The following is an 18,739-nucleotide window of genomic DNA, read 5'->3' on the forward strand; positions in this document are numbered from 1 at the left end:
AAGTTCTGCAGTGAATGTGAGTCTTAAAAACCAGTATGTTCAAATGGACAACACATCCCAGGAGGGTGGCAAGGCCTTTTACAACACAACATACCTTCTCTGTAATACTCTTCTTGGAAGCCCAGGAATCTGTGTGTTTTCACAAGCAGTTGACGGGAGGATATTAGGAATGGGACCCCAAGTAAACAATGGGAAACTCAGCACAGTAGGGCCCCAAGACTCGCTGAGGCATACCTAGGATATGGTAGGCACGGCATATGCCCTGGGCACCACTGGGGGCGGGGGGGCGGCGCAGGCACGTGGGGGCAGCGCGGGCACGTGAGGTGGCACACAATCTCTGTTCACCATCTCAGTTTCCACTGCCAGCAATTTAAAACTAATTGCCATAGGTGCTGTTTTCTGTACCTATGCCTCTTCAGGTCCCCTCGCAGTAGACAACCACTAATAAACCATAATTTTTAGAGGCAACTTGGTTTACCACCACTCAAAACACATTTAGAGGGAACACTCAATTATGAGATCCGATTCAGCCCTGGGATTTAGTAAACTCACCTAGACAGAAAAGTTGTTTGCTTCAGGGGTTTTATGTCAAGGTAAAAAGAGGCAAAAGTTCTAAGGGCTGTGCTCAGAGGACAAACACAACGTCCTTTGGCTGTGCTCTGTCCTCCCAGGTCTGCAGCTGGGGCCCAATTATGCAGTCGGGATGCCCTTTGTGGGAAGATAAAAGAGGCTGGCTTTTATAAGTGAGCACTGGCAATGGGTTTGCCCTCTGTCTTTTCACGCCCTTTTGCATGGTCACCTTAGAGAGCCAAGGCATTCTTTGCAAGGCATCTAGGGGTTTGTGGAGCTGCTGTCTGTGCACCAGGAACACAGAAAAGGCGACCTAATTGGCCCCCCATTAAGACCACTTTCTCATTAGTAGGGCTCAACAGCCCCGAGGCAACAGCTACACCCACTGTAAAGTTGAGTGTGGAATTGAGGCTGGGATCCATCCAGCCATTTGAATGACAGCGATTTTGTCTTTTTTTAATTGTCCGGAATAGTGCCTCAATCCTGAACTTTCTTGTAGTGGTAGCTCATTAGACTCTGCCAGCACTTAGAGAGGAAGAGCATTATCGTCACTGTCATGATCCTATTTTCTGAGGGGTCTGTTGTCCCTGAGCTGCAGGAGGGGCCCCAGCTGAGGTTTGAATACTCTTGTGTCAACAAGAAGAAAAGGATTGCCTGGGCTTCTGATTTCTAAGGAAACCTTACTGGTGGCTCCTGAGCTTGCCCAAGCTCTCAGCTGATTTCAGTCCTAGAAAGGAGTGAAGGAAAGGAGGTAGGCAAGAGCCATTCCAGAGATGTTACCTGACTTGGAAAAGCCAGGGCCAGGAGAGACTAAGCAAAGCATCAGCCACAGCAGCTGTCTTTCCCTCAGGCAAAAGTGCTGCTTCCTCCTTTTTCTGCCTCGGAGGATCTGGCTGTAGGTCTCTCCTCTTCACTATCTTCTCAGGATTAACTCTTTCTTTTACTCTTTGTTTTTTAAAAATATATTTTGTTGCTGTTGTTGAGAATGTACTGATTTAGGAAATAATATTGGAGTCATTATTCCCTGTCCTTGAGCATAGACAATGTGACCTAGCTGGAGTCAGGCTCACAAGAGCTCACAAGGACTCACAGGAACACATCAACTGGGCCCTGAGATAAAGACAATAAAAAAAAAAAAATAGAATAATCTTGGAAAATATCTTTTAGGGAACCTTTCACGTAAGCCAGAACGCTAAAGACTAGATTCCACTCTAATCTTTTTCTACTAGCATTTAGTGAATAGAAATTTGTTGGACCAATGAAGACCCTCCTGACTGTCCTTACTGAAACCTGTACCAATGATTGTTGAGAGGGACAATTCAAAATGTAAGATCAGTTTCTAGCCAATCTGTGAAAAGGTGAAGCTTTCAACGGTTTTGCCCATTTTGTAGTGTTAATATATACTGATGACTCTGTAATGTTCTCTGGACACGGGCAGAAATGGCTGTGGCAGAACACTTGTCCCTCTTCCCATTCTTGTTTATTCTGTAATGTTCTCTGGACTTGGACAGACATGTCTGTAGCAACATGCTTGTTCGTCTTCCCATCTTGTTTATTCTGTAATGTTCCTTGGACTCGGGTAGACATGGCTGTGGCAGCAAGCTTGTCCATTTTCCCATTCTTGTTTATTCTGTAATATTCCTTGGACTCGGGCAGACGTGGCTGTGGCAGCAGGCTCGTCCTTTTTCCCATTCTTGCTTACTCTGTAATACTTCCTTGGATTCAGGCAGACGTTAGCTCTGGCAGCATGCTTGTCCGCTTCCCACTTTTGTCTCTTTGAATATATGCCGAATAAAACTTTCTTTTTCTTTACTAGACTTTGTGATGTTTTTTCCCCTACAAGAGTACACAGCAAACCGTACACCCATTCAACAGTTTCTACATGTACAATTCAGTGACAGTGCTTACATTCTTCAAGCTGTACAACCATTTTCACTCTCCTTTCTAAATTGTTCTTCCTCTGTTAACATAAACTTACTGCCCCCTAAGGTTCCTATCTAATCTTTCTAATTGCTATTGTCAACTTGATCCCATATAGACAGCTCTTAAAAGAGCGTAACGCTCAAGGCAGACATTCTTTACTAATTTACCTAAACTATTCAGGGGATATTTTTGGTTTAAGGTTTAAAGATTATCTAAGGGCAATAGTTTGGGGGGTTCGTTCAGCTTCCATGGCTACAGAAAGTCTGGATCAGGATTAACTCCTACTCGAGGTACTACAACTCAATGACTTGGCCAAGGTCACACAACTGGAGGCAGAGGCCAGTGTAGAACCAGGTCCTCTGCTTCAACCCACTAACAATCCTTCTACTACATTATCAGATTCCTCCTTGGTTTGCTCTCTCCAAGCAATATCCACAGATATTGGAGCTGCAGAGATAGGAAAGACAGATAAATTCAGAAAAGCATTACGCCTTTGGAAGCTTATCTTCTCTGGTTGTCTGACTTTGCCTTATAATTCTTCCCCACCTAGAGGAACTCAAAGATTAGAAGAGAGAAAGTAAAGATCCTCTTCAGCTGTAGATATAACTAAAAGAAGAAAGTTGTAAATACCACTTTGTTATACAGAAACATCAAAAAGTAGGTGAAGTGGCTAAAAGCAGAACAATCGAAATTTAAATCTCCTTCATTTCTCCCCATTAGCTGGTTCATAATAATGAACTGGTGGTTAAAATTGGCATTTACACAGAGGCCATGGCTACAGCAATCTCAGAAGCAAAGGAAGCTTAAATTCCATCTAGTTTAGACTTTTTATTTTTCTAGTATCTTAGAAATAGAGAATTTTAGAACTGGGAAGCACTTACAAATCACCTATTCCTACTTTCTCCTTATACAGTTGTGGAAACTGAGGTTCAGAGAGGTTCAAGTACCTTCCCAAAGTTATACAACTTAGTATCTGGGTTAATAAAAGAATTCTGTCTCCTAATACCCAAGCCAATGTGGCAGCCCAGAAAAATAGTAAAGTGTAGCCAAAGGACAAAGAAAGAGAAATAAAGAACAGTCTTCATTTAGATGACACACATTGTGATTTTAAAAAAAGAACCGTGAGGCCTAATTATTAGAAAATCTCCCCTTCCCGCTCCCCCCCGCCGCCAACAGCACACCTCCTTTTATCTGGACAGAAGGAAATAGGTAGAAATGGGATAATGACAACACTCTCAAGATCCCAGCCCCTGCAAACAGTTTTTAGTATGCCCATAATTAAGTGACAAGGCAAGATATCCTGGTCCACTTATAAATCAGCCAGGCTACAGCCAATGGTTTCTATGAGACAAAGTCTATACAAAACAACCCTGAAAACAGCATATACTGTAAAAGCATCCTGGTGTTCCCTCAATTTGTTTTATAAATGGTTCTGACTACACAGGTGACTAAGGCCAAAAGCAGAGTCTCCTGCAGCTGCTCGTGATTCATGGACTAGAAAAGAAAGATAAAGGATCACTCCTAAGAGATTTATATCCAAATGCCTTACCCTCATTTATAAAAGGGAGCATTAAGGTAATCGAGAAACTTGCATAATGAAAAAACTTGCATAACCTCAAACTTGCATAATGAAGAAAAAAAAAAAAAAGCCACTGCATGTTGCCTGGTAAAGACAACAAAGAAACCCTGCAGAAATGAATGTATGGCCTCGCTCAGAAAAGCAAGTGCAAAGAACACTAGGGATAGGAAGACCACCAAGTCTCTGTACTAAAAAAAAAAAACACACACACACATACACAATCGCACAAGGGGAACTTAGAAAGCAAAGCAAAGGGGTGGAAATGTGGAACTGAATCACAGACAGTGACAATATTCCTATTTTCAATTTTGTCTCCCTAGTTCTGTCATTCATTTTTACTTCTAAAGAAAAACCTTAAAGAATTTAACATCACTTGTGCCCACATAATCTCTTCATTTTTGCACATACCCTGTCTGGTGTGTATAAGTTACAGTCAATAAATAGATACCAGCCTCTAACAGGAGGCACTGAATCCATTGACAGATTCAGATTTAGGAAAGCTTGGTCTTCGTGCTTTGCTTGTTAAGCATCATTTACCTGCAATAGCCAGTTTTCTCTGGCTTGTAATAACAGGATAGGATAATATTCATAGGCCTACAAGGACTATTATTCAAATTCCCACACCAACCACTAATACCAAAAAAAAAAAAAAAACCAAAGATGAGGAAATTAAAGATTGTATCCACTTCTGCAGTTTCAAATTGAACAAACATGCAATCAAGATGCATTGATAATTTTTGGTGATTGGAATGTGAAAGTTGGAAATAAAGAAGGATTGGTAGTTGGAAAACATGGTCTTGGTGACAGAAACGATGCCGTATATTGATAGAATTTTGCAAGACCAACAATTTATTCATTGCAAATAACTTTTTTCAAAAACATAAATGGTGACTATACACGTGGACCTTGCTGGATGATATACATAGGAATCTAATTGACTACATTAGTGGAAAGATACAATGAGAAAGCTCAAAATCATCAGTAAGGACAAGGCCAGGGGCCAACTGCAGAACAGACCATCAACTGCACATACGCAAGTTCAAGCTGAAGCTGAAGAAAATTAAAATAAGTCCACAAGAGCCAAAGTATGATCTTGAGTATATCCCACCTGAATTTAGAGAACATCTCAAGAACAGATTTAATGCATTGAACACTTACCACATTGAACACTGACGTCCAAAGACCAGACAAGTTATGGGATGACATCAAGGACATCATAAATGAAGCAAAAGGTCATTAAAAACACAGGAAAGAAAGAAAGACCAAAATGGATGTATGTCAGAAGAGACTCAAACTTGTTCTTGAACATACAGCAGCTAAAGTGAATGGAGGAAATGATGACGTAAAAGAGGTGAACAGATTTCAAACGGTGGCTCAAGCAGACAAAGTAAAGTATTACAACAAAATGTGCAATGACCTGGAGTTAGAAAACCAAAAGGGAATATGCTCAGCATTTCTCAAACTGAAATAACTGAAGAAAAAATTAAAGCCTCAAGTTGCAATGTTGAGGGGTTCTATGGGCAAATTATTGAATGATGCAGGAAGCGTTAAAACAAGATGGAAGGAATACACAGAGTCATTGTACCAAAAAGAATTGACTGATGTTCAACCATTTCAGGAGGTAGTATATGAACAAGAACTGGTGGTACTGAAGGAAGAAGTCCAAGGTGCACTGAAGGCACTGGCGAAAAGCAGGGTTCCAGGAATTGACAGAATACCAACTGAGATGTTTCAACAAACGGATGCAGCTACCTGACCAACCGAGTGGAAGAGATCCATATTTTTGCCCATTCCAAAGAACGGTGATTCAACAGAATGAAGAAATAATGTTGGTATCACATACAAGCAAAATTTTGCTGAAGATAATTAAAAAATGGTTGTAGCAGTACATCGACAGGGAACTGCCAGAAATTTAAGCCAGATTCAGAAGAGGATGTGGAATAAGGGATCTTATTGCTGATGTCAGACGGATCATGGCTGAAAGCAGAGAATACCAGAAAGGTGTTTACCTGTGTTTTATTGGCTATGCAAAGGCACTCAACTGTGTAGATCATAATAAATTATAAATAACATTGTGAAGAATGGGAATTCCAGAACACTCAATTGTACTCATGAGGAACCTGTACATAGAACAAGAGGCAGTCATTCAAACAGAATAAGGCAATACTGCATGGTTTAAAATCAGGAAAGGTGTGTGTCAGGGTTGTATCCTTTCACCATACTTATTCAATCTGTATGACGAGCAAATAATCTGAGAAGCTGGACTATACGAAGAAGAATGCAGCATCAGGATTGGTGGAAATCTCATTAACAATCTCATGTTGAAACCGGAGACGACTTGAAACACTGATGAAGATCAAAGACTATAGCCTTCAACATGGATTACAACTCAACATCAAAAACAAAACAAACCCATTGCCATCAAGTCAATTCTGATTCATAGCGACCCTACAGAACAGAGCAGAACTGCCCCATAGGGTTTACAAGGCTGTAAATCTTTATGGTAGCAGACTGCCACATCTTTGTCCTGCAGAGCAGCTGGTGGGTTTGAACTGCCTACCTTTCGGTCAGCAGCCAACCATTAAGCATTGGCTCCTTACACTTCAACATAAAGAAAATAAAAATCCTCACAATTGTATCAATAAGCAGTATCATGAAAAATGGAGAAAACATTGAAGCTGTCTAGGACTTCATTTTACTTGGATCCACAATCAACACCCATGGAAGCAACACTCAAGAAATCAAATGAGGTATTGCACTGGGCAAATCTGCTGCAAAAGACCTGTTTAAAGTGTTAAAAAGCAAAGATGTCACTTTGAGGACTAAGGTCCACCTGACTCAAGTCATGATACTTTCAATCATCTCATATGCATGCAAAAGCTGGACAATGAATAAGGATGATCAAAGAAGAACTGATGTCTTTGGATTTCGGTGTTGGCAAGGAATACTGAATATACCATGGAGTGCAAGAAGAACGAATCTGTCTTGGAATAAGTACAGCCAGAATGCTCCTTAGAAACGAGAATGTTGAGACTTGGTCTCGTGTTCTTTGGGCATTTTATCAGGAGGGACAGTACTTGGAGGAGGACATCATGCTTGGTAAGGTAGAGGGTCATCAAAAAAGAGGAAGGCCCTCAGTGAGATGGACTGACTCTGACTGCAACAATGGGCTCAAACATAGCAAAAATTGTGAGGTTGGGGCAGGACCAGGCAGTGTTTAGTTCTGTTGTACATGGGTCCCTGTGAGTCAGGAACAATTGGATGGCACCTAACAACAACAATAATTGCCAGTTTTCTCTGGCTTGTAAAAGTTGGCTGGCAGAGAATTCTCTTCTCAGGAACAATAAATTCAGACTGTAAGTACAGTAAGACACTATATGGGGATAATAACATAAAATCTCATTTAATCCCCAGAACCACCATGTAAGAAAAATCCTTATAACTATTTTATACTCACCGTATAGTTTACAAAAGGGAAATTCCAAGTAGTTTAATGATATACCCAAGGTCATTTATCTCACAGGTGGTACACCATGAATTGGAATCTAGGTCTTCAGAGTCTAGGCTTCAGAAGCTGTTGTTGCTAGGTGCCATCTAGTTGATTTTTGACGCTACTATTTTCTTCTCGTTACCCTTCCACCAGGTCTTACAAACTTCCCAGACATAGAAAGTAGGGTTCATAGGACCTTGCAAGCAACCTCCAATGTTCAAACTGCCTACTTGGGCAGGGATTTTTTTTTTTTTTTTTTTTATGGTGATGGAAAGATTACAATCACCTATCATTCAGGAACAAATGTGAGTCACAATTTGCTATCTTCAAATCAGCACTTAGACACAAATAAAAATTTAGCAATTTTAATTGGCTTGGCCCAAGCCTTGAGATTTCCATATGGTTATTTTCCTTGTTTTATGTTAAATGTAATCAGTTTAGGACTTGGGTTTTAAAATCTTGGCAGAATGTACCAATTAAAAGCTACATAAATGAAAATTATTCGAAGCACAGTCATTTTAAGGACAAGACTTTTAAAATGCTCTTTTCATAAATATGTTAATTTTTCTCTATAAAGTAAGCTTGCATCCTCACATGACAAACTCCATACAGACAAAAAAAGGCAAATTTTGTTTGCAATAAGAAAAACTAACAAGCCCTCTATTTGTTTGGAGAGATAATATATGCTTAAAATGGACTTTTCTACACTGTTTGCAAGATGAATCTTTCCTATTTCAGTATTTCTGAAATGACAGCAGTCAAAAAACTCTTATAAACCATCTCACAACTAAAACGTAAGAACAATATCAAGAAACATGGTGCCAAGCCCCTTAAACTGATAGCACACTTAACCAAATCTTAACTGGCGCTGCAAACGACGCTGTCTAAATTGTTATTTAATAGGCCAGCATATCAGAGTATGATGTTTTAAAAATGGTTATGGATTGAAAGAGATGGCCTTTCTGTGCCAGAGCCACGATTCCTTCAGGATCTCTAAAACCACACAGCATCGGTAAAATATAATCCTAAATCTGAAAAACCGTAAAACACATTCATTTCTGTAGACTTGTGATTGAATTTATTGTTTCAACTGCTCTTCAAGATGACTGCCCGTGTAATTGTTTTACAAACACTGAAGTTCATCACACGTGCTAAATAAATGAAAGAATCATTCATCAACCCCCAAGTGGTTGTGGATGGGATTTTCACACTTATTTAGCTTGACTGAAAGGCCAGAATGCTTGGCATCTCCATGATTGCTGGAGAGCTGTGTGGTTCAACTTAGTCTTTTTAAATTCAATTCTCTTTCTATATCTCGGGTAATGAGAGAGTACAGAACCAGTTGCCTTTTAATACAACTCTAGAATTGATGCTATCTTTAAATTCTACTTAAATGTCTGGACTATTAGTAGGTGTCCTTTCCTGGCAAAGATAACCTTAGGTTCAGAAGAACAACTGTTCCTTCTTCCTGGGGTCCGATCTCCTTACACTACTCTGCCTCACTGCAGTGTTGTACAGACAATTTCTTTGTGACTTTTGGATTAGTGAATCTGACAACATGAAAGAGGTAATTCCCCTCTCCCACTGCTACTGGATTATTTCCTTGATTTTGTGATATTTCCAGTACCTTCTTTTTCAGCCGCAGGCATGTAGAATTGCTAGCAGTATCCCTAAAGGAAACCTTGAGGGTCATTAGATCCCAGGCAAAGAATGCCTTCATTCAACAAGGGCACTGCCCGCCTTCACCCTCAAGCCCTTTAACACCAGCAAGTTCCCCCAAAGGGCTTGCACTTTAACTTGGTCTGAGCAGGTCACATTTCTAAAATACTTAGCTGTCTCAAATGTCCCTGGTCAGCAGCACTGAGTCACTAATGCCACAGCATTTCAGGCTAGATTGACCTCTTTCTAGTTTTCAATGGAATTATTCCATGTAATCCGATTTACCCAGCCATTTAATCAAAGCGAGAAAGGAGATTACAGAGCTCACATTTGTTTTGCAAAGCAAGGGTGCAAGGATCACCAATCCTACTGACTCTGGAAGCGACTTGATAACACATCGCCCCCCTTTGGAGTGTTGGACATTAACCTGAACTGTCAACAGTGTTGTTTAAATAGGAAGGTTTGAGCTCTCTTCCTGAACTAAAAGGCTTTTCCACCAAGATAACACTAACATTCACGTGAGCACATGCTACTATAACAAGGAATAGGTCCCCTGGTCTGGCTTATTATTCAAAACAGAAAGTTTGTACAAATAATTACATTTAAATTTTTCTTTTGTTTGCAAGAATCTCTAACATTCCTGTTTCAACAGTACACTGTGGTGATTGCCAGGTTTAGTGTTAGGTGCTTTCCTTAAAACCTAACGTGCCTGCAAGTGCAGATAGGCACTCTGCTTCTCTTCCTCTCAGGCTTTTCCTTTCTGCACAAACCTCCTTTCTGCCAGGCAGTGCCCTTTCCTTCTTTTACCAATGCCGGTGGAAAAGGCTCGATGCTTCCTACTTCCTTCCGAACGTCTACATAAAATATTGTACTAAGCAGGTTCTGTAACACAGCATTTTCTGTACAGGGATGCCTTTATTCTAACCTGACGATTTGCACATATCCCCAATATCCTTTTTTCCTCCCTATTTCCCTCCCTTCCATACATTTAGGGAATTGAAATCTCCCATAGAACCTCTTGGAGGTGAAAGGGCAGCTTTACACAACCCGCGGCAGATACACCGAACATAGCCTAAGGGGCGAAGTGAGACAGAGAAGAACGCCCAGTGATGAAATGAGCTGTGGATAGGGTGCTGTGGCGGGCCCTACTAAATGAAGAGCTAGATATTTGCATCAAGAAAAATATCTAATCGCACCCCTGGGCTAGGCTTTAACCACACTGTTTCATGTGCAACGCACAATTTAGCAGCACTGGGAATTATCTCAATAATTATCATTAGAGATGCCCATTTTTAAAAAACTTTTTCTATTTTGTCAGGAAAGAAGATCGATACGAAGTGGAGATTTCACTCCTAGAGATCAATCGACTCGACGGCACTGGGTTTTTTGGGTTACAGATCTCTACGGAGCTCACCCAGAGCCACAAACCCAGCAAACGCCACGAGGAGTCAAGTTTCCCGGGCGGGCCGGGCAGGTCTCCCGCAAGCAGAGCGCTGCCGCTAAGGAGCTCGGGTGGGCGACATTTCGGCGCTACTCCAGCGTTTGCACCCGCCTCCGCGCCGCGCCCTGCGCCCACCTGGGGACTGCACTAATGTGGGTGCGAGAGCGTGGGGTGTCGGGATCTGTTTCATAATATCCTGGAATTTACAGGGGGAAAAAAATGTCTCCCATGCAAAGACATGCCTTCCCGTGATAACTTGAACTCCCCGGCCAAAGAGTCTATCCTTTCATTTCACAGGAACTACAGGTCCCGACTGACAGCTCCAAACTTAACGGCTGCGGCTGCAAACTTGACACCAACTCCCCTTCATCACTCCCACTCTTCCTCTCCGTGGCTCACCCGGGCCAGGCGCCTGGAGCTCGCAGGCCAAGCCTGCCTCCCCGGGCCCCTTTGGCTAGTCGAGTGAGCACATCCCCGCACCCCCAGCTGCTGGTTCCGGGGCGCGCCGACCTCCGCAGGGCTCCGGGCGCGGTTTTCTTGCAGAGCCGGCGAGCTCCCGGTCGCACCCTACTCACTTGTGTCTTCTTCATAAGGAAAGGCAGCGCTGCGATCCAGCCCAGGCAGCGGTGTGGCGACTCCGTTTAGCTGTTCTGGAGCTCCAGCATATTGCACGGGCAGCGGCGGCAGATAGTCCACGCATTGGGTAACCCGAGCGCAGCGTCCTCTCCACGGCCCGTGCCTCCCACAGCGTTCGTGGTCCCAGAGCGAGGTGGCGAGTGAAGCCGGGGCCAGCCCGCCGCCAGCGCTTTTATATAGATCCCTCCCGCCTGCTCCGGACACGCCTCCTTCCCTTCCGGAGCCCTAGGGAGGCCAGACCACAGCGGGGGCGCGGGGGGAGACCCGAGAGGGCAGCAAGGGCACGGTGAATGCCCGAGAAACTGGACGGATTAAGCCAAGCGCATCCCCTCGCCAGGGGCCCCCGAGAGCGCACGGTTTGGAAGCACGAGGGCTCAAGGACGCCCCAGAAGAAGCTTAGCAACCTGCAGCCGCTGCTGTCGCGCGCCTAGCGCTGCGAGTCCCAGAGGGACCTCCGGGCTCCGCCGGGGCTCACCTGGCACCGCCCGGGGACGGGCGAAATACCTCCTGCGCTGGCGAGGGCCCCGAGCACCCTCTTTTATGCGGAGGCGGTGCGGGAGAGGAATTCTCTTGGTGTGGAGCAAAGAATTCACCCCGCCCCGCTTTAGGGGGGAAAAAAAGTTAAATTAAAATCTATAGTTAGGCCATTGTTTTACCCCTTGTATTTTTTTTTTTTCAACAGTCACAGTAGTGAATGGATATTTAATAATTAAAAAGAATTGTTGACTCTGGGTTAAGTAATGCTAAACGAAATGCTACTTTAAGAATGATTCTCTGCAGTGTCTTTAGAAATTAAGAATGAAAGAGGAGCTAGATTATTAAACGTGCAGGTCACCAACACAACAAAGGGGATGGAAAACTCTTCTAGAAAAGTTTTTGAAACCGAAAAGGTAATGTAACAGCAGTAATAGTAATAGCTAGTACCATTATACGGTGCATTTAATTATGTTCCAGGCCCCATAATAAGAACTTAACGTGAATTATATCATTAAAATTGTTCCACAAAGGTACTGGATAGGTTCTATAATTTTGATTACCATTTTACATATGCTTAAAACCCATTGCCATCTAGTTGATTGTAACTCACAGCGACCTACGGGACAGAGTAGAACTGCCTCATTTTCCAGGCTGTACTCTTTGGGCAAGTAGATTGCCACACCTTTCTCCAGCAGAGCAGCTGGTGGGTTCAAATCGCTGACTTTTGGTTAGCAAGCAACCCGACTCTTAACCACTGCCACCAGGGCTCCTTGCAGATGCTAAGAGAGGTCAGTTTTCCCAGACAATCGCAGCAAGAAATGGCAGAGCTCTCATCTGAATTCAGAAACCTGCTCTACAGCCTTACAAAATGCTTCACAAAACTATTGTATTGACTCTCCAAAACTTCTGTATTTGTTCTCACATAACTGGAAAACCTTGAAAAACCATTTTAAGTTAATTTTTTAAAAAGAAAATGTTAACTAGACATTAACATCAATACTCTTTTGGAGCAAGAATAATGTGTAAATTTAGGAATTAAAACCAGTTGTGTATTTGACTCACAGAGACCCCGTGTGTGTTTGAGTAAAATCGAGTTCTGTGGTGGTTTCATTGGCTGATTTTTTGGAAGTAAATCACCAGGTCCTCCTGGTTGGTATAGTGGTTAGTATCCCTGTCTGTCATGCGGGGAGGGGGGAGCGGGGAGGGGCGGCGGTATTTTGGAAGCCCTGGTGGCCTAGTGGTTAAGTGATACTGCTGCTAACCAAAAGGTTAGCAGTTCCAATCCACCAGGTGCTCCTTGGAAACCCTATGGGGTAGTTCTACTCTGTCTTATAGGGTCGCTATGAGTAGGAATCAACTCAAGGGCAATGGGTTTTTTAGATCACCAGGCCCTTCTTCCAAAGTGCCTCTGGGTAGACTCAAACCTCCAGCCTTTTAGCTGGTTAGCTACCATTTGCATCACTCAGGGACTCCAAAATTTTAGGAATTAGGTATTTTAATAAGAGAGTAGGAGTCCAATTTTGCTTTTTTTCTGTTCAGTGCCTTTGTTAAAAATAAATATGCCAATCCAATAACCCGGAGGGAAGAAGAAACTAGATAAATCTAGAAGCTCACTGTTCTAGCTTTCTATTGCTGCTGTAAGAAATTACCACAATTTTACTGGCTCAAAACAACCAAAATTTATATTACAGTTTGGCGGTCAGAAGTCTGAAATGGATCTCATTGGGCTAAAATCAAGCTATCCTGTGGGCTGGGCTGCATTCCTTTCTAGAGTGTCTAGGGGTGAATCTGTTTCCTTGCCTTCTCCAGCTTCTAGCTCTCTGCATTCCTTAGCCGGTGGCCCCCTTCCATCTTCAAAGCCAGTGCTCATGGATTGAATTCTCACACTGATTCACTCCAACCTTCCATTTTTGCCTCCTCTTCCACTCTTATGGGCCTTTGTGATTGCGTCAGGCCCATCTGGATAATCCAGGATGATCTCATTATTTAATGTCACTGATTAGCAGTCTTAATTCCATCTGCAACCTTATTTCCCCTTTGCCATGTAACTGCCATCCAGTGTGACATAGCCACACGTTCCGAGGATTAGGACAAGGACATCTTTGTTAGGGCCATTATTCTGCTTACCACACTGTCATGGATTGAATTATGTCCTCAAAAATGTGTGTATCAACTTGGTTAGGTCATGATTCCCAGTATTATGTGGTTGTCCTACATTTTGTGATTGTAATTTTATGTTGAGACGGTTAAGGTGTGATTGTAACACCACCCTTACTCAAGTCACCTCAGTAATCCAAGGTAAAGGGAGTTTCCCTGGGGAGATAAGAGGAAAGGGAAGCAGACAGAGAGTTGGGGACCTTCATACCACTAAAAAAGAAGCACCAGGAGCAGAGCGCATCCTTTAGACCCGGGATTCGTGCACAGAGGAGCTCCTAGTCTAGGGGAAGATTGACAAGAAAGACCTTCCTCCAGAGCTGACAGAAAAAGCCTTCCCCTGGAGCTGATGCCCTGGATTTGGACTTTTAGCCTACTTTACTGTGAGAAAATAAACTTCTCTTTCTTAAAGCTATCCACTTGTGGTATTTCTGTTATAGCAGCACTAGATACACACACACAAACTTCTGGAGAACACAGAGTGGAAGTGTAGCCTCCACATGTCATTGTGTACCCTTCATCAAGTGCTGCACTCCAAGTGGCTTACGAGCTCCCACCTAGAAGAATACCTCCCACTCCATAGTCATAAAAACAATTTTTTGAGAGAAGGACCACAAGAAAAGTTCAGAGTGTTAAATAATTGCATTTACTTTCAATGAAAAGGTTTTTGCAAAGCATTTTAGCCTGAAGTGGAAAGAAGGCTGAAGCAGCAGCAGATGTGACAGTGTGGGAAAATCATTCATCCCTGATGACTCCTCCCTGGTAACCTCAGCCTTAATGCAACTAGCTGTTAGGTGTAATATCGCTTTGCCAGAATCTTCCAAATAACTGCGGATGCATTATGCAAAAAGGAGCTACATTCCTGAAATGTGTCATTATGGTCTGTCTCATGGGAAGGGAAATGGATTTGGGGAAGCTCGGTTTTATTCCAGATTCTACTGTGAGTCACCCAATGACATTGCCTCAAATCAAGGGTTTAGCAGTGTGGTGTGCATACTAATAAAGAGACCCAAGATGACTTTAGGTGGCACGCAGATGAACACTTTTGTTTATTTTATAGGCTGAGTATATATTAAATTTTATTGTATTAGTTTCTTACCTAATTCTGTAACAAAGTGTCAAAAACTGGGTGGCTTATAAGAACAAAAATTTATTGACTTGTAGTTCTAGAGTCTAGGAATCTGAATTCAGGACATAGGCAAGCCCATGCTCTTTCTGCCAGCTCTAGGAGAAGATCCTTCTTTGTCTCTCCTAGCTTCTGGTAGCCCCAGGGGCTCACTGGTGTTCCTTCCCTTGTAGACGCATCTTCACATGGCTATCATCTCTCTGTGTGTCTCTCCGTATACCTTCTCCTCTTTTATAAGTACACCATTTGGGACCCACTCTACTCCAGTATGACCTCATGTTAACTGATAACATCTATAAAGATCCTGTTTTCAAACAAGTTATGTTTATAAGTACCAGGAATTAGGACTTCAACATACCTTTTGTGGGGATACAGTTAAATTCATAACATGTATATTTTAAAAATGTGCATGTGTCTGTGTGTGTATATACATGTGTACATACATGCACCAACACACACACACACACACACATATATATACATAAAGCTCACCAAACAGATGATTTCAAGTTGACTGTTGATTCAAGGAAAATTTTATATTCAGTTTAAGTCAGTGTAATATATAAAATTAAGTAAATAATAAATATTACTAAAGGGAGGTAGATATGACAAAATCATGAAGTTGATGTCAGAACCACGGAAGTTTGCAAAATATCAATCTAATCATACTAATTTGTATGAGATCAGTACAAAGGAATGGCCAAATAAGTTGCACCAGGTTTAAAGAAACCACGTAGTGGACATATCAGAAACTCAGTTCAATTTCTTTTCATTCAACTCAGTACATGCTATATTCACCTCCTACCACGCACTCTCACTTTCTCTTGCTGCCTTCTCCTTCCTTCCATTCTTTTCTCTCTCAGCCTGGCTCCTCCTTCCATCTCCACAACGCTATGGATCTAACTACATTAATATCATCATCACTGATTTTCTCACCCATAATTCTGTATGATTTGTTTCTCTAATAATGCTGCACTGAGTTGTGTGTGTGTGTGTAGTCATGTTAGTTGAAATTAAGTGAAACAAATATAAAAGCAGAAAGGGATTGTTGTTGTTGTTCTTAGGTGCCATAGAGTCAGTTCCGACTCATAGCGACCCTATGCACAACAGAATGAAACACTGCCCGGTCCCACACCAACCTCACAGTTGTTGCTATGCTTGAGCCCATTGTTGCAGCCACTGTGTCAATCCATCTCACCTAGGGTCTTCCTCCTTTTCACTGACTTTCTTCTTTACCATGCATGATGTCCTTCTCCAGGGACTGATCCCTCCTGACAACATGTCCAAAGTATGTGTGACATGGTCTCACCATCCTTGCTTCTAAGGAGCATTCTGGTTGTACTTCTTCCAAGATAGATTTGTTCATTCTTTTGGCAGTGCATGGTATATTCAATATTCTCCACCAGCACCACAATTCAAAGGCATCAATTCTTCTTCAGTCTTCCTTATTCATTGACCAGCTTTCACACGCATATGAGGTGACTGAAAACACCATGTCTTGGGTCAGGTGCACCTTAGTTCTCAAGGTGACATCTTTGATTTTCAGCACTTTAAAGAGGTCTTTTGCAGCAGATTTGCCCAATGCAGTGGGTCTTTTGATTTCCTGACTGCTGCTTCCAGGAGTGTTGATTGTGGATCCAAGTAAAATGAAATCCTTGACAACCTGAATCTTTTCTCCATTTATCATGATGTTGCTTATTGGTCCTGTAGTGACTATTTTTGTTTTCTTTATGCTGAGGTGTAATCTCTACAGAAGGCTGTGATCTTTGGTCTTCATGAGTAAGTGCTTCAAGTCCTTTTCACTTTCAGGGAGAAAGGTTGTGTCATGTGCATAATGCAGGTTGTTAATGAGTCTTTCTCCAATCCTGATTCCCTGTTCTTCTTCATATAGTCCAGCTTCTCAGATTATTTGCTCAGCATACAGATTGAATACGTATGGTGAAAGGATACAACCCTGACACACACCTTTCCTGACTTTGAACCATGCAGTATTCCCTTTTTCTGTTTGAACTACTACCTCTGGATCGATGTACAGATTCTTCATGAGCACAATTAAGTGTTCCGGACTTCCCATTCTTCCCAATGTTTTCCATAATTTGTTATGATCCACATAGTCAAATGCCTTTGCATAGTCAATAAAACACAGGGAAACATCTTTCTGGTATTCTCTGCTTTCAGCCAGGACCTATCTGACATCAGCAATGATATCCCTGGTTCCAGGTCCTCTTCTAAATCCAGCTCGAATTTCTGGCAGTTCCCTGTGGATATACTGCTGCAGCTGCTTTTAAATGATCTTAAGCAAAATTTTGCTGGTATATGATATTAATGATATTGTTCTATAATTTCCGCATTCGGTTTGATCACCTTTCTTGGAAATAGGCATAAATATAGATCTCTTCCAGTTGGTTGGCCAGGTAGCTGTCTTCTAAATTTCTTGGCATAGATGAATGAGCACTTCCAAAGCTGCATCTGCTTGTTGAAACATCTCAATTGTATTCCATCAATTCCCGGAGCCTTGATTTTCACTAATGTCTTCAGTGCAACTTGGACTTCTTCCTTCAGTACCATTGGTTACCTCCTGAAATGGTTGAACGTTAACCAGTTCTTTTTGGTATAGTGACTGCGTATATTCTTTCTGTCTTCTTTTGATACTTCCTGCATCGTTTAATATTTTCCCCATAGACTCCTTCACTATTACAACTTGAGGCTTGAACTTTTTCTTCAGTTCTTTCAGCTTGACAAATGCAGAGCGTGTTCTTCCCTTTTGGTTTTCTATCTCCAGGTCTTTGCAAATGACAGGCATGTGGGGGAGAAAGAAATGGCTAGTATGCAAATTAAAGGTTGTAGGCAAGCTCATCAGGAGCTCAGAGTGGAATGAGTAATGTCTAAGAGACAGAAATCTTTCTTTAAGGTCAGTGTTTGAGAGGAGACATAAGGCCAGCAGTCCCTTAGCAGAAGAAAATCAAGAAGCTACTTGAAATTGGACAAAAGGCAGGACTATGTCCCAGTTGGACAGGAGGTATGGAAAAATTTTCCTGATACGGTTCAGTGAGTTCAACATTCAATTCATGGGAAGTAAGTCCTTCCATAATTATCTAGCCTTTACTTGCATACTTTTAATGCTAGTTGTCTACACAGTTTTTCATTGGCCTAATTGTTGGAAGGAGCCCCTGAGTGGTGCAAACCATTAAGCACTCACCTACTAACCAAAAGGTTCACAGTTCAAGTCCATCTAGAGGCACCTTAGAAGAAAGGTACGGCAATCTACTTCTGAAAATCAGCCAATGAAAACCTTATGGATCACTAAGGTGTGATCTTGTTGTGCATGGGATCGCCGTGAGTCGAGGACTGACTAGATGGCAGCTGACAACAGCAATTGTTGGAAAACTTTTCTTAAAAAATTGACCTTTAATGTTTTTTTGTTAAGAAGCAGATTTAATTTAGTAAATAAGTCTTGTCTTGAGCATGTGAAATAGCTCTTGTTCATTCAGCACTTTGTGGCTATCTTCTCATGTGCATTTCAGTATCCTTCTTAAAAATACCACCTCAGACTGAATTTGCCCAAAATCTCAAGTGGGAAAAGCAGAAAAAGTATGATCTAACCCTCAACAAGATGGATTGACTCAGTGGCTGCAACAATGGACTCAGCATAACAATGATTGTAAGGATGGAGCAGGGCTGGGC

At 42.1% G+C, this 18,739-nt stretch overlaps 1 protein-coding gene across 2 annotated transcripts in view; it reads right to left on the reverse strand.

Moving 5' to 3' along the window:
• Positions 1–11,700, reverse strand: part of KITLG (KIT ligand) — a 100,981-nt gene extending 89,281 nt beyond the window's left edge. The window contains exon 1 of one of the 2 annotated variants that reach the window (XM_049884020.1): positions 11,238–11,700. In XM_049884020.1, coding sequence (XP_049739977.1) covers positions 11,238–11,252 — 15 coding nt within the window. In that variant the 5' untranslated portion in view covers positions 11,253–11,700. The remainder of the gene's footprint in view (positions 1–11,237) is intronic. The other variant, XM_049884019.1, reaches the window with a different exon arrangement.
• Positions 11,701–18,739: the final 7,039 nt, after the last annotated feature.

Source organism: Elephas maximus, chromosome 4, assembly GCF_024166365.1.
Source record: "Elephas maximus indicus isolate mEleMax1 chromosome 4, mEleMax1 primary haplotype, whole genome shotgun sequence".
Taxonomy (NCBI): Eukaryota; Metazoa; Chordata; class Mammalia; order Proboscidea; family Elephantidae; genus Elephas; species Elephas maximus.